At 30.7% G+C, this 14,184-nt stretch overlaps 1 protein-coding gene across 3 annotated transcripts; it reads right to left on the bottom strand.

Moving 5' to 3' along the window:
- Positions 1–9,385: 9,385 nt before the first annotated feature.
- Positions 9,386–13,890, bottom strand: LOC18100945 (uncharacterized). Of its 3 annotated transcripts, none has more exons than XM_024604973.2 (4): positions 13,532–13,890; positions 11,730–12,717; positions 9,891–10,767; positions 9,386–9,767 (listed from the first exon to the last, which is right to left on the bottom strand). In XM_024604973.2, the coding sequence occupies exons 2-4, from the start codon at positions 12,696–12,698 to the stop codon at positions 9,754–9,756; spliced, it is 1,860 nt and encodes a 619-aa protein (XP_024460741.1). In that variant the 5' UTR covers positions 12,699–12,717; positions 13,532–13,890; the 3' UTR covers positions 9,386–9,753. The 3 variants fall into 3 exon arrangements, with proteins under 3 accessions (XP_024460741.1, XP_006380423.1, XP_024460740.1); XM_006380361.3 differs by having other exon boundaries at positions 9,386–9,800; positions 13,532–13,888; XM_024604972.2 differs by lacking the exon at positions 13,532–13,890 and adding an exon at positions 12,809–13,081 and having other exon boundaries at positions 9,386–9,800.
- Positions 13,891–14,184: the final 294 nt, after the last annotated feature.

The following is a 14,184-nucleotide window of genomic DNA, read 5'->3' as shown; positions in this document are numbered from 1 at the left end:
TTGAAGTAACTCTTTTTTAAAAACAATTTCTTTGCATGAAAGGATAAGTTGACCCGTGTGTAAATAAATGGATAAGATAATAAGGGCTTGGGCAATTTTGTCCCTTGTCGTCTGAGTAGAGCAACCACAGGCAGAGGTTTGCTCGAGGGATTTTTCTTTCGTTGATATATCCTAAAATGATAGACGCATTTTTTATTATTTTCTATTTTATAAAAAATAAAATATAGAATGTTGTATGAAAAAATATAGAATATATATTAAAGAAATAACAACAGATATGGTGCAGAAATAAATATTGTTTAAACAATTAGACTCATTTATTAGCTTAATATTGAATAATTACCCCAGTTATTTTTTTCCCAGGAACAAGTTTGATTACTAGAAAGACGTTATTTATGGATACTGGGTACAAATTTTAATTACATAAAATAGCAAAATTTATGGGAAAACTACGTTTGAGTCCTCTAACTATTTAGTGTACATGTTTTCCTAAGCAAATTGCCTATCCCTTCTCCAAAGGATGAAAGTCCTGCCAAGCTTTCCCATTTCTCAAATCGATACTAATTAGATAATTATTTGCCCGTTATGTTGAGTGGTAGATTAAATTTTTGTTGAATATAAAAAAAATTCAAGTGTTGTTAACATGTTTTATAGTAAAGAGAAAAATAAATTATGTGGAGGTTGAGTTAATATGACATAGTCAACTTTTTAAATTTAAAAACAACTTGAATTACTAGTAAAAATATAATTTGTCTTAAAAAAATTATAAAGAACGTATTGGATCTACTTGGATTTACTCGGATTAACTCGGATTAACTTGGGTTAATCTACCAAATCTTCAACCTGGGTCATGAGATCCTGATAACACTGTAGAAAGTAAATAAAAAAAATATTAAGTCTAATTCTCAATCAATCTAATATTAAATGATGAAATTGAAAATAAAATTCAATTAGGAAAATGAGTCGAGTAAACTCAGGTTAACCTACCAAACCTTAGTCGTGAGACTGAGATAACTGTATAAAAAAAATTAAAATAAATCATGAAGTTTAATTCTGAATCAATCAGATATTGAACAGTGAAATTAAAAAAAATCAATTAAAAAAAACACAAAAAACACCTGAATTAATTCACCAAACCCGTGACCTGAGTCATGAGGTCGGCATAATCTCATAGAAAACAAACTGAAATAAATTATAAAATCTAATCCCCAATTAACTCAATATTATATATATAAGCGTATTTGAGAATATGATTGTGGTTGCTTTTTCAAAGTGTTTTTCACTCGAAAATATATCAAAATAATATTTTTTTTATTTTTTAAAAATCATTTTTAACATCAACATATCAAAAAAAAAAAAATATTAATTTAAAATAAATTTTTTTTTTAATTTTTTCATAAACGTTATTGAAATGTAAAAATAACCAATACGTAATTAAAGTTTTAAAAAAACAAGACAATCAAACTAATTCATTTGGTGAAATGCCAAGACATTTTACTACAGGTGATTTCAATCATGGAAAATCAGAGAATCTAGACATCGTTTTTCAACATGTTCAACAGCTTTATTCGGCATCTACTTTTTACGAAAACATGCTATGCACGTGATTATAACATGGATTTTGAAGGGCGAAAATAGACAAAGGTTAGGTGAGAGCGTCTTACTGTATTATTGCTTCAATTACGACACATAAATGGTGTAATGGAGACTTTTGGTGGAAAGATCACCTAATGATACTCTTTTTTCTTTTTAGTTTAATATGGGTGTTCGGATCAGCTTGCGCGTACCTCGATTAATCCCACAGGCCCTGAAATTAATAACCATGTAAGCCTCCAGTGACCATCATATTAGCAACTACAGGGCTTAAACCTTAGTTATTAGCTACTGATACTTGAAGAAACCTTGATGTAGCTTGGCCTAAAATCTACCATAATTATATGATAAGCCAAGCATTATCCACGTTAAATGATGTGATTTTAGCATTCAACGCCTCCTATATGTGAAAAAAGGAGCTCGTTTCCCCTAACATCTTGGAAAGTACAGTGGTTAAAATGACAAAAATTATAAAGTAGAGGGGCCATGAGGTTGACGTGTAAGGACGGAAGCAATTACTTCAGCAGATGCCGCAGGCCCGCAACGTTCTGTCAATCGTGTTTAGCGCGCTTTCCAATGGAAGACGACGTCTGAGGTTCGGTAGATAGACATGCGGCAGTGTATCTGATCGGGGCAAAGTTATCGGAACCGACCTGACAGGGGTGATGATTCAGTAGTTCGCCGGTGGTGGTTTACCGGCGAGTTCGACTCCTGGGATCGATAATTTTTATTTTGTTTTTCTACTTGTACTCTTTAGGCATGACAAAGAAATATAGATAGTAGTCAGTTGCTCGTAAGTTACTGCTGGGAACTTTCCAGCAATGTTACTGAAATCCGATCTCAAGACCATTTCAAGCTTCAAAACAAGCCACGTGGGAATTGACACAGAGTGGTCCAGCTGACCTAGCAAGCGCCCTCGTGAATCACTGAACCCGACCTCACTTTATATATATATATATATAGACAACAAAAAATAATTTTTGTTAGCAGCATGGTTTGTTCAATAAAAATAACAATAAAAAAATATATAACAATTTGAGATAAAAAAGAAAATAGCAAATGTTTTAATGAAATAATTTTTTTAATTAAAATAAAAGTTCGTTGAAATTTTCAACAATAAAAAAATTAAAAAACAATATGTCTCTTCAATCGAAATTCCATTTCTTTATTAATGCTTCTCTCAATTGCTTTAACAAGAAGATTTTTTTTTAATTATAAGCAATATCTTTTAAACAAAAACCTATCATGATCTTAAAATTAGGTAAAAAAATAAAAAAAAATGTGATAAAATCATGTAAAAAAATCAGCCGAAAAAAATTTAGAACATAAATTTTATTTTCATTGAATCTTCATCTTCATGAGAAATTTATTTTTTATACGAAATCAAGACTGGCCACGCGATTTACTTTCGTGTTTTATTTTGATCATTTTCTTTTAATTATCTTTCTACTACAAATTCAAACCATTCTCTTTAAATTGTCCTCAATCAAGTTTTAAAAACCGATAAATCTATAAAACATGCGAAGATAGAAGACCCCGACTCATTAAATACTGAAAACAACTCACAAAAGAACAGGATTGAAAAAAAATTTAAGATTAAAAAAAACATTATTATAATCTTAAATGAAAGGATTGTTTGGGAACGTGGTCCAACTCGTGTTTTTTAAAAAATTATTATTTTTATTTAAAATTAATTTTTTTTATATTTTCGAATTGTTTTGATGTGCTGATTTTAAAAAATAAAAAAAATATTATTTTAATATATTTTTAAATAAAAAATATTTTAAAACGCAATTATAAAAACTGAGAGTGTTAACAGTAAATAGTGGTATAGCAAAACCTCAAGCTATTTTATTTTGTAATATGTGTGTGGGGAGGAATTTTTGCACAAGAGGCCCAGTAGATTGTACTGCCTTCGATCCCCGATTTTAGCACCCCACATCAATTCAATTCAACCCGAAGAAGGTCGTTCAGACAATTTTTTATTGGTTCACTTTAGGTCAATTACATAGACAGTCAAGATCTTGAACTGGACCCCCAGTATATATTCTAATTTACTAGTTGAATTGACCGATCCGATTCGATTCCACTAACACTAGATCGGTAAATCCAGGTCCTTCCTAAATCCTAATCAATGGAAGGTAGAAAATCCACTAGCATGTTCGCGCTATATCGCGTATTGTAATAAAAACAATTTAAAATATAAAAAAATATTTATGCACCAATAATGTGTTTTCTAAAAAAATAAAATAGATTTTACTGTTGAATTGAATGATATTAAGATAGAAAAACATTTGATCCACTCGGATTAAATTGTGCTAACCTGCAAAACTCACGAGAATAGTCTTGAAAAAAACTTAAAAAGCTTGATTTCGGATTAATTCAATATTGAATGATGAAATCGGTAAAACAACAACTTTTAATTGAAAAAAACAAAGTGAACTCGAGTTAACTAATCAAACTCGCAAAGAAAGTCATGCATGTTATCGGATTCAATAATTTTTTTTATTAAAGAGATTATTTTTTATTTAATTATATGACAATAAGGCGTATGATAACTTTTTTTTATATGAAACATATTTTTCTATAGTAAAAAAAAAACATGATAGGTTTAACTTAAATTAAAAAAAAGGTGAAAATGCATTTTTTCATGTTTAAGTTAAATAAAAAAGATATTATCGATAACAAATGGTGAAATTGTATTTTAAAAAAAATTAAAAAACAAAAAAAACATAAAAAAACAAATAACAGTTTGGATTTCATGGATTATCGATAACAAATGATGAAAGTTATTGCTAACGATAACTTTTTTTCTCTACAATAGAATCTAACGATTCTAACAAAAAATGTTTGAAAAATGAGGAAAATAAACTTAAATATCAAAATTGAATTTTAAAAAATTAAAAGACCAGTTACCTAATAGTTAAAAATAATAAAGGGCTAAAATAAAATTTTAACATAAAATTTAAAACTACCATATATTTTACTCGTTTTATTCACTTTAGTCATTTTTCTTTTAATTCAATCAATCATTCTAAAAAACATGCAATTAAATGCTAACCTGTCCTTGGAATAGCCCAATCATGCAGAATAAAAAATTAAGAATTAAATTAATTCTTTTTAAAAAGATCACTAAAATTGTGAAAGATAAATAGTTGAAAAAAAGCTACGATATTTAACTTACCTGCTTTAGTTTTTGTTAATATCATTGCCTTTGTGGGCCTTACTTTAAATAATAGTAGTAGTTAGTAAAAACTTATTCAATCCAAATCAATTGCATGGAGTGTAATTTATATTTGAAATTGTGGTAGTAATTTTTGATATCGTAATTTTAAAAAAATAAATTTAAAATAATATTTGCTTAGTTAAAATTACTTTAAAATGTATTTTTATATGAAAAATAAATATAAAGCATGTCTTCATTAACAAAAAATAATTTATTCTAGATTATACAAAAATAAAATTTGAAATATAATTATATATGAGATTTAATGTAAAAAAACAGAAATTATTTGATTAGCTACATAGTTTTTTTATATGGTTGAAAAAAAACAAATGTTATCACAGAGCCCTCAAACCGAACCAATCTAGAGTTCAATTCATTAGTTGAATCGATCGGTCTGGTTCTGACAATACAAGTTCCAGGTCCTTCTAAAATTCTAATACATCCTTAAATAGAAGATCTACATCCTTGACTTCGTGGGCCTTGTCTTGAATAGTAGTGTAGTAGTTAGTAAAAGTAATGGAAATTAATTTCTTCTAGTTATAGGGTGAGATATTTTTTAATCAATTTGTGTCTTTTTTTCTTCCAAAAAATACGTTGAAAACGCATCTTTAATGTTTACTTAGACACCGTTTGAAAACGCGATACAAATTGTGTTTCTAAAAAATTTTAATTTTTTTTTGTTAAAATTTAATATATTTTGTATATTTTGGATCGTTTTGATGTGCTGATATCAAAAATAATTTTTAAAAAATAAAAAAACATTATTGACATGCATTTCAGCACGAAAAATTATTTGAAAAGCACCTGTAATCACACTACCGAAAAAACTCTTAAAATAACTAATAAAAACCATCTTTTAATCAATGGTTAACTTTTTTGAGAGAGATGATTTTTTTGTTATGAATCATATGAATTATATAAATCTAAAGACGAGTCATTAAATAAATATTAAATAATTATCGAGCTACCTCTCAGAAATTATAATGTGAATGCTTTCTTAAATTAAAAGTTATTTTTCTGTCCTGGCATGTGTGTATATATAAAATTATTTATTATTTAAAAAATGCATTAAACACCCCCATAGTTTTGACAATTAATTTACCGTCACCATCTTGTTATTAGATAATAATATAAATTATATTATGAGATTTTATTTAACAATTTAAGTTATTGAGTTGAAATATTTTTTTTATAAAATATCATAGTCTTGATGACTAAGCGGTCACGAGTTTAAATCTTACTATTTTCATTTATTTAATAAAAAAAATTAAGCACAATGTAGTGTGGGTTTGTACAAGTTTCAAGTTTAAAGAGTTTTCACTATAAAAAGATATGTTAGAAAATAATATAAATCATATCATAAGACCTCATCAAATAACTTAAATTATTAGATTGAGATGATTTTTTGATTCTTATATTTTTTTTTTCTAGCATGGTTTAAATAGGCAAACATTAATACGCGCAAATGGAATATTATAAATTCGTATTTAACAATATTGAATTACGTAATAGGATTTCACTTAATTATAAAGGTAAATTCACTCATGAAAGTGAAATATTCCATTCACATCAATCAACCGTAAATTAATAGCAATCTTATTCTTCTATACGAAAAAGAAATTTGCATTTTAAGAACAACCATCGGACTCTGAAGACCACCATCATTTAATAAAAGCAGAGAGACGTACCGAAGAGCATTACTGTGGTTAGGAGCTGGGACTCTGAACAACTCCAAATCATTGATATGAATAATTGGATTGCCTTTGAAGTTACTTGTTCACATTGACATTTTGGTAAGCTTTACATAATTCCTTACGCAAGATGACTACAAATAACAGTGTTTCTCTCAATTGTTATGAATAGGAGTGAAAAAAAAGGACAACTCATCGTGGGATGTTTCTCCTATATAAAAAGTGATTTTTTAAATTTTTATGTGTTTATTTATTATTTTAAAAATTAGTTAATAAAAAATATTTTCCAATAAAAAATAATTCGATTGGGTTTTTAAATACGTATTTTTTTTTATTTTGGGTAAAAAATACTTTTTGAAAATTGTAAAAAATTTAGAAATGTCATATTATTTGCTGATTATATTAAACAAACTTTTGATTGTTATATATATTTTGTTTTGAATATTTTTTTTTCAATTTCATTCCTTAGAATTTAATTTTTATATTAACTTTGGTCCTCATTTTTATAATTGTTATTTACTTTTCCCTTATCATTTTTTAATTGAAAATTTTTATTTATCAAATTTGATCCTCTTTCTTTTAATTGTTACTTATTTTATTTGAAATAATTTATGAAATGATAATTATTATTATTTTAATTTCTTCATCTTACAATTTTTTTATTTGTTAGACTTGATCTCTATTGTTTTGATTATTATTTATTTTATTTAAGATAATTTAGAAATTATATTTTTTTCAATTTCATTCTCATTCAACTTTTTAATTTGTAAGATTTGTTTCTTATTATTTTAATAAACTTGAAAAAAATAAAACATTAATAAGTTATTTTTCATGATATAACCAAACACTGGAAATTGTTTTCCAACATACTTTCCATTACACTACCAGACATCGGAAAATAATTCAAAAAAAACTGAAAAAAACAAAATCTATAAGAACTCAAATGAATCAATTAAAACTAAAGAAAACCTATGTGATTTGGTTTTGATTTTAAAAGTGTGAAAGTATTAATTAATTGAGTCCAACCGAATAAATTCAACTAAAATAAAATCTTATTATAAAAAGCAAAAATATATAAAAACTTATCTTTTTTGCTCGTAAATATATTTCATCTCTTTGCTCTCTCGATCTTTCTATATCAAAACATCTCCTCCACCATAAATCCGGTCAAACCAACTTCAATAAGATAAAAAATTTTCATCCTCTTCACAAACACATACCCTAACTCCCAAGTAATTCAAAGCTGCCCCTCTCGATTTCCTTACCTTCTGCCTCTCTTGATCGATCTCCCATTACGGAACTCAGTTTAAGATGAATTTGGTTTAAATTTGAAAAATTAATTTATTTAAATTTTTAATTTACTATTTTTTGGATGGTACAAATTAACCATTGGAATTGGCTATAAAAAACTCAAAACAAATCTTACAAGTTTCGCTAATTTTCCTTCTTTAAAAAATTAAACCGAATTAAATCGAAAATATTATTAGTTGCAAAACTCACTTTCTTCAACAAACTTGAGAAAATAAAAACAGAGGTAAAACAAATAAATCTCAATACCTATATATATATATATAAACTACAACTATTTTTGAGACAACCAAATCAAATGACTGGTTGGATTTTTTAAAAAAATGTATAATAATATTTAAGAAGATATTCTTTTTTTTTTTTTCCCTAAATATATTTTTAACAAGATATGCCTTGAAGACTCGTACATTATGAAAGCAGGGAGTAGGTGGCTCGAAGATTTTTGACACATCATGCTTTGATAATGCAGGGGTTTTCGAAGAATTACAGTGGCTGTAACTTTATTTGTTGCTGGGTCCATACAACGATAACATGTCCCTTGCAATAATTCCAGTGGAAGAATCTGCTGCTATTATTTCTTGTAACAGCTGAATTTTGTCTCCTCGTGTTTATTTATGTACTGCTATATATAATGTCGGTTTTTTTTTATGTTTTAAAAATATTTTTTATTTTTTTTATTTTAAATTAATATTTTTTTGATGTTTTTAATAATTTTAATATACTAATGTGAAAAATAATTTTTTTAAAAATAAAAATTATTATTTTTATGTATTTCCAAATGAGAAACACTTTAAAAAATAATTAATATTACACCAATAGTTATCCGATGGCTTTATTTTTATATATATATATTTTTTTAAATATATTTTTTAAAAAAATACATGATGAAAGAACTATCAATTTATTTAATGATAACAAATATTTTTAATTTAGTCTGATTGGGCTTCGAAGACCCACCTTCAGTGCAAATTCTCTTCACGAGTTTCATAATTTAGGGTTGACTTTGTGCTTTTGGACCTCTTTCCAGGCTATCAACTTATTAAAAACCATAGACTCAGGTTAGATACTGACTCCAAAGAAATTTAGATAGTTGAGTATTATGTCAACTTACAAGGAACCAAGTTAATTCAAATTAAAAGAATTAATTAATTTTATTAAAATAATATCATTTTGTTATTTTGTTTTTTTAAAAAAATTTAGTCAGATCAACCAAATCACTAAAAATCCAACTTGTTTTACAAGATGAATGTTTTTTCTAACTCACCTTAAAACCTAAATTTTTCTAGTTCAACTTCAACTTACAACCTAACTAAAAACTTAAACCCTAACTAAATCTACCGCACAAGCCACGTTTAATAACCCATGCAGAAAACATACGAGTAAAGATAAAAACTGGATTCCATTTCAAAAAACAAAATATGGTGCCAAAGTTGGGAGACATAACAAGGTAGCAGCTGCCGCCGCAACAATCGCCGCCGCCACTCGGCCGCATGTAGCGTTTTGCCAGCATGTTCAAGATGGGAAACTCTAGTTGATCACGCTTGAAAACGACACCACAGCAACGAAGTAAAGAGCTAATAGTCAGCTAATAATCACTCGAGAACAAAGTATTGATAGTAAAGGAGGGTTTATATACACAAGCCTCCTTAAAAGCACTAAAAGCTTCACATTCTCTAGACTATAATTGTGCTCTACACTCAAAACCTCTGCGTTCAATTTCTACAGTTGAAATAAAAAAGAATCGGGGAACAAAAATTAAGGAAATAAACAAAACTTAGAGAACAAGTTTGTTTCTAGACACAATGGCCAATCATATATTTCTATTGTACTTGCATCTCATGAGACCATGCAGGATTTGTTGATCTTTTTTATGGCGCCTCTCCATTGCTGCTGGTATTTATTTCAGCATTTGAATGATCACCTGCTGGCCTGAATTCAAGATTCATCTTCTGCAAGATGCAAATTGTACCCATGCTTTATATCTGTATCAAAACAGGTACTGAATAATGAACACATGTATTCAAATTCATTATAAACCACACCAGGAATTTACTAGAAATATAACATTGTACCTTTTAATGTTGTTTTATCATATTTATCTTTCCTCCCATCTTCATTCTTCCATTCACTATCATCATCGTCATCGTCACCCATTTCAACCCTCCCATCATTTCCCATGTCACTTTCACTTGCTGTTTCCCATTCTGAACCATCACTTTCCTGGCCATAGATGTCACCAACATCACCCTCACCATGGACACCTCCATGTTTGATGGCTGCCTCTCTAAATAACCAAGCTGCACGCATCTGCTTTTTGACTAGTCGCTCAGCATAGTCAGGAACTTTGTTTTGCCTCAAAGAGAGGTCAGGATCATTTGTCTGAGAGCATTCGTTAATGAACAGAATGGCATCTAACAAGCTCTCTTTAGCTAAGCCAAGCATGTCATAAGCCTGAGCTCGTCTCCAAAGGCTTTTGGCATGACAGTTAGGAGGGTTGTGAAGACACACTGCATGTGTAGCATCACTAATTGCTGCCAATGGCTGTTGTAACAGAAGATAACACTGAGCTCGATTACTGTACAGAACAACTCTCTCTTTTTTGGATCTCATTGGACACAATGACAAAGCTTCCGAATATTTTGATGCAGCTCCAGCTATGTTTCCTGATGAGAAAAGGGAATTTCCTTCAAGCTTGACCACCAGTGCAGCTGCCTGCTTAATATGAAGATCCTCTTTGGGCATGTTCTTTTCCCATTTCAATCTTTGTTTGGAATCCAATAGTTCCTCAATCAGTTCCCTTTCACGGTTGCTGATAGTGTTACGCCCTGTCCCCTGTGATTGCAAACACTCCTGAAGAACATTAACAATGGTGTCCCCAAGCTTTTTGTGATCACCCAGATTTGTAATCTCTGCGAGGTCTACAAGTGCAGGTACTGCCTTATCAATGACCTATAAACAGGTCAAGAAGAATTGAGCAAGAAATAGCACACATTGTATTTACAAATATAACACCCATTGCAACAAAAGAGGTAAGTATATAGGACAACAGAGACTTTGTATCACATATTTGAAATGTATTTCTACACAACAATTTAAGCTGGATGATTGGTAGATTTACATTAAGAGAAAACACCGTGAGATTTTCATTAAAAAAATCCATATAAACAAAGCAAATAGGAACATGCATTAATATTTACAGCACATTGTTATACTTCACATTTACGCAGCAAGTCTGATTACAGAACTTAAAAAATCAGAAAAGCTCTGTGGACATGTTCTCTAGTCAATAAATTGATGAAAGAAATTATTTTCTTTTCAGTTTTGTTTTCCTTTGATAAAGAAAATTCATTACAGATGCAAAGGAACACAATCCAAGAACTGGATAAGCAGTAGGAGAAACCCCAACAAGGGAAAAGAGTCAAAACTGAAGATTTCAAGAATCAATGAAATCCACAGAGAGAAAAGGACAGGGAGCTGTAGAATATTCAAACAACAACAACCCTCAATCCCAAATAGTTGGGTCGGCTATATTGATTATGTAAAAATAAATATGCGCAAATATGCAGCTAATAGCCCAAGAGAGGAAGACGACTCCTCTTCAAAAACTTAACCATCCCAATTTATCCATATATTTCAAACAAAGCAGTAAAACATCTTTGCCAGGGTCTCCAACAAGATTATAACAATCTTCAAAGATGCTGAAAAAATGTTGTGCAAACAGAACTAACTAAAAAAGCATGTGCAGACCAAGGATGTAATTATTCATCCTAGAGAAATCTTAAATACAAGATGTCAAGTCACCCTAGTCCATGAATGCACTTTCAATGCACAAATAATATTTTAATAGAAAAAGAAAAGAACATCTCATGCAGCACCAAAGTCAAAAATAAATTAATAGATATTCAATTTACCTTATGGCATGTACTTGGATCTTGGATCAACCAAAGAAGACAGTCTATAGCCATATACTGCCAGTCATCTGATGACCTAGCTATATTACACAATGCCTCAATAATACCAGGACAGCTAGCAACAGGTCCCCTACCAAGCTTATGATGACAAATTGTTCTTAATAAACCAATACCAGCAGGGGAATTCTCATTAACAAGCCCACCCCACATGCCTGGCAGTTTTACCAAGAATTCAGGCTTGCATATGGTAGGAAGAAATTCGGGCTTGAAAGCAAAGCAATTAATGAGCTGAAGTGACCAGCACTGTAACTGACTAGCCCATTCCTCTGCTTTCCTGGACTCCATTTCAACACCGCCCATGCCGCGGGTAAGCAAATCGCAATGATAACTAATTCTTCTATCAACATATTGGTAAAAATGTGAGTAAACTATTTCGAGTGAACTGATTGCTAGTTGGATGGAGAGTTCAAGGATTTCGCCATGACTTGCCACAGCAGGAAAAGTGCTGGTGTATGTGGCCAAGTGCCCCAGTGCTCGTACTGCCACTCTTTGTTCAACCCATGTCAATCTCCCCCTCAAAAGCTCAACCAAGGGAGCAATTACGCCAGCATGGACAGCACTTTCTGCAAACTCTTCCATGTTCATAGTGTAGGATCCAATAATATGAGCTGCATAGTAAGGAATATATACGTTTTGGTCATGAGAAAGCCAGCGGCGATTCTTTAAGCCCTTCCATATAAGAGCAGCCATACATTCAAATATTCCCAATTCAATGAACTCGGGGTCATTTGGATGTGCCATAGCAGTGTTCCACAGTCCACTGATCGGGAGAACCTGGCCATCATCATCCTGTGAAGGAAGTTCTCTAAAGAATTTCAGTATACTTGCTCTTCGCTTGCTTGGATTTCCTTCCTTCATGACACAAAAGAAGCATCCTGGATATGGGCAGTCGGGAGAAACTTTATCCATTTTCAGACAGTCAACTACTCTGAATTCATAAACAGCCAAGTGAATTAGTCATTGACCATGGTGATCCAAACAAATACATTCAGCATGCATAACTTCCAATAATGACTCACAATAGTTCATGAAATTTCAAGATAGGACCATATGTGAGGATCGTCACTTCCAGTTTTCCTAAGAGAGTTTCATCTAACGTGTATGCACAGGGATTGCTAGCCAAAATAAAAATGGTTATACATAGAACTAACACAAAAATCTACTGAAGCAACTAGGATCTTTGCCATCACATCCAAGTTCACTCCAACCCCGACATTCAAAATATCAGTTCCGCCACGGTAATGAAAATGGCTAGAGGGCAGCTAAATCAACCCCCCCCCCCCCCCCTCTCTCTTTTTAAACGAATTTCTATTTCTTATTCAAGTTCTCATTCTGAGCCTTCCTTTGTTAGCTCTTGAGTACTTGAAGCAATCCCGTTAGCTGTTTGAATCAATTTCGATGGAGTCAGTCATTCTCTATAAAATCACGTGGAAGAACAAAGAAACCATAATTAAAATTCTCTAAGAATATAGAAACAAGGAGAGAAAAAATCTTTGCATAAGAAAACACAAACATGACGATCTTTTTCACATAAAGCACAAGCACAACCTAAAAACAATTGGATCTACAAGAACCAAACTTTAACACGCAAAATTCAACATAGACGCCAAAAAAGCAAAACCCAAGTTTTTAAAAAAGATCCAAACCCAAATAATGTCCCAATCACAGAGACACAGATAGATACCACAAATGAGTCCCCCACCGCACAAAACACACACACACAGTAATAGAAAATGGCATACCTTTGAGGAGGGTTCCTTAAAGAGAGAAGCAAAGAGAAGAACAGCAATCAGCTAACAGTGAAATTGCAAGCCAAAAAGAAGAAAAAAGTGTTTTTCTTGTGTATTGTTTGAAAAAGCAGATAACTAAGACATGCCTTTTGTTTTGTGTTTACTCTTGCCACGGAATGAGAAACTGAGAGAGAGAGAGAGAGAGAGAGAGAGATGGAGAGAGGAAGAGAGAGGGATGGAGGGAAGTGTAGTTTAAGGAAACGGGGACGGTGTTTTTGGAAGTGTTTGATTCTGACAGCGGAGAGAGAAGGATCTTCTTCTTGTAATGAAAACAGCACAGTCTCTCTCACTCTCTCTAGCACTACCAGCGGGAGTACTGTTTTAATGCAATAGCGAATATCAAATAAAATAAAATCCATTCTTTCCAAATATACATTTCTTTGCTCCCCCACTCGCATGAATCTTCACGTACTCATCTATCTTTTTTATTTTTTGTTTTAATCCTTCCATATATTTGAGTCAGCACTAAATCTACTATTTTTTTTTTCTAAATCCAGCCAAGAGTATAATATCACAATCAAGCAATGTTTTTTAAGTTTGTATTTTGAATATAATAAAAATTACATTAATTTTGCAATTGAAAAATTGCTAGTATTTTATGTTTT

Source organism: Populus trichocarpa, chromosome 7 (genome assembly GCF_000002775.5).
Source record: "Populus trichocarpa isolate Nisqually-1 chromosome 7, P.trichocarpa_v4.1, whole genome shotgun sequence".
Taxonomy (NCBI): Eukaryota; Viridiplantae; Streptophyta; class Magnoliopsida; order Malpighiales; family Salicaceae; genus Populus; species Populus trichocarpa.
This window is presented reverse-complemented; position numbering and strand designations above follow the sequence as displayed.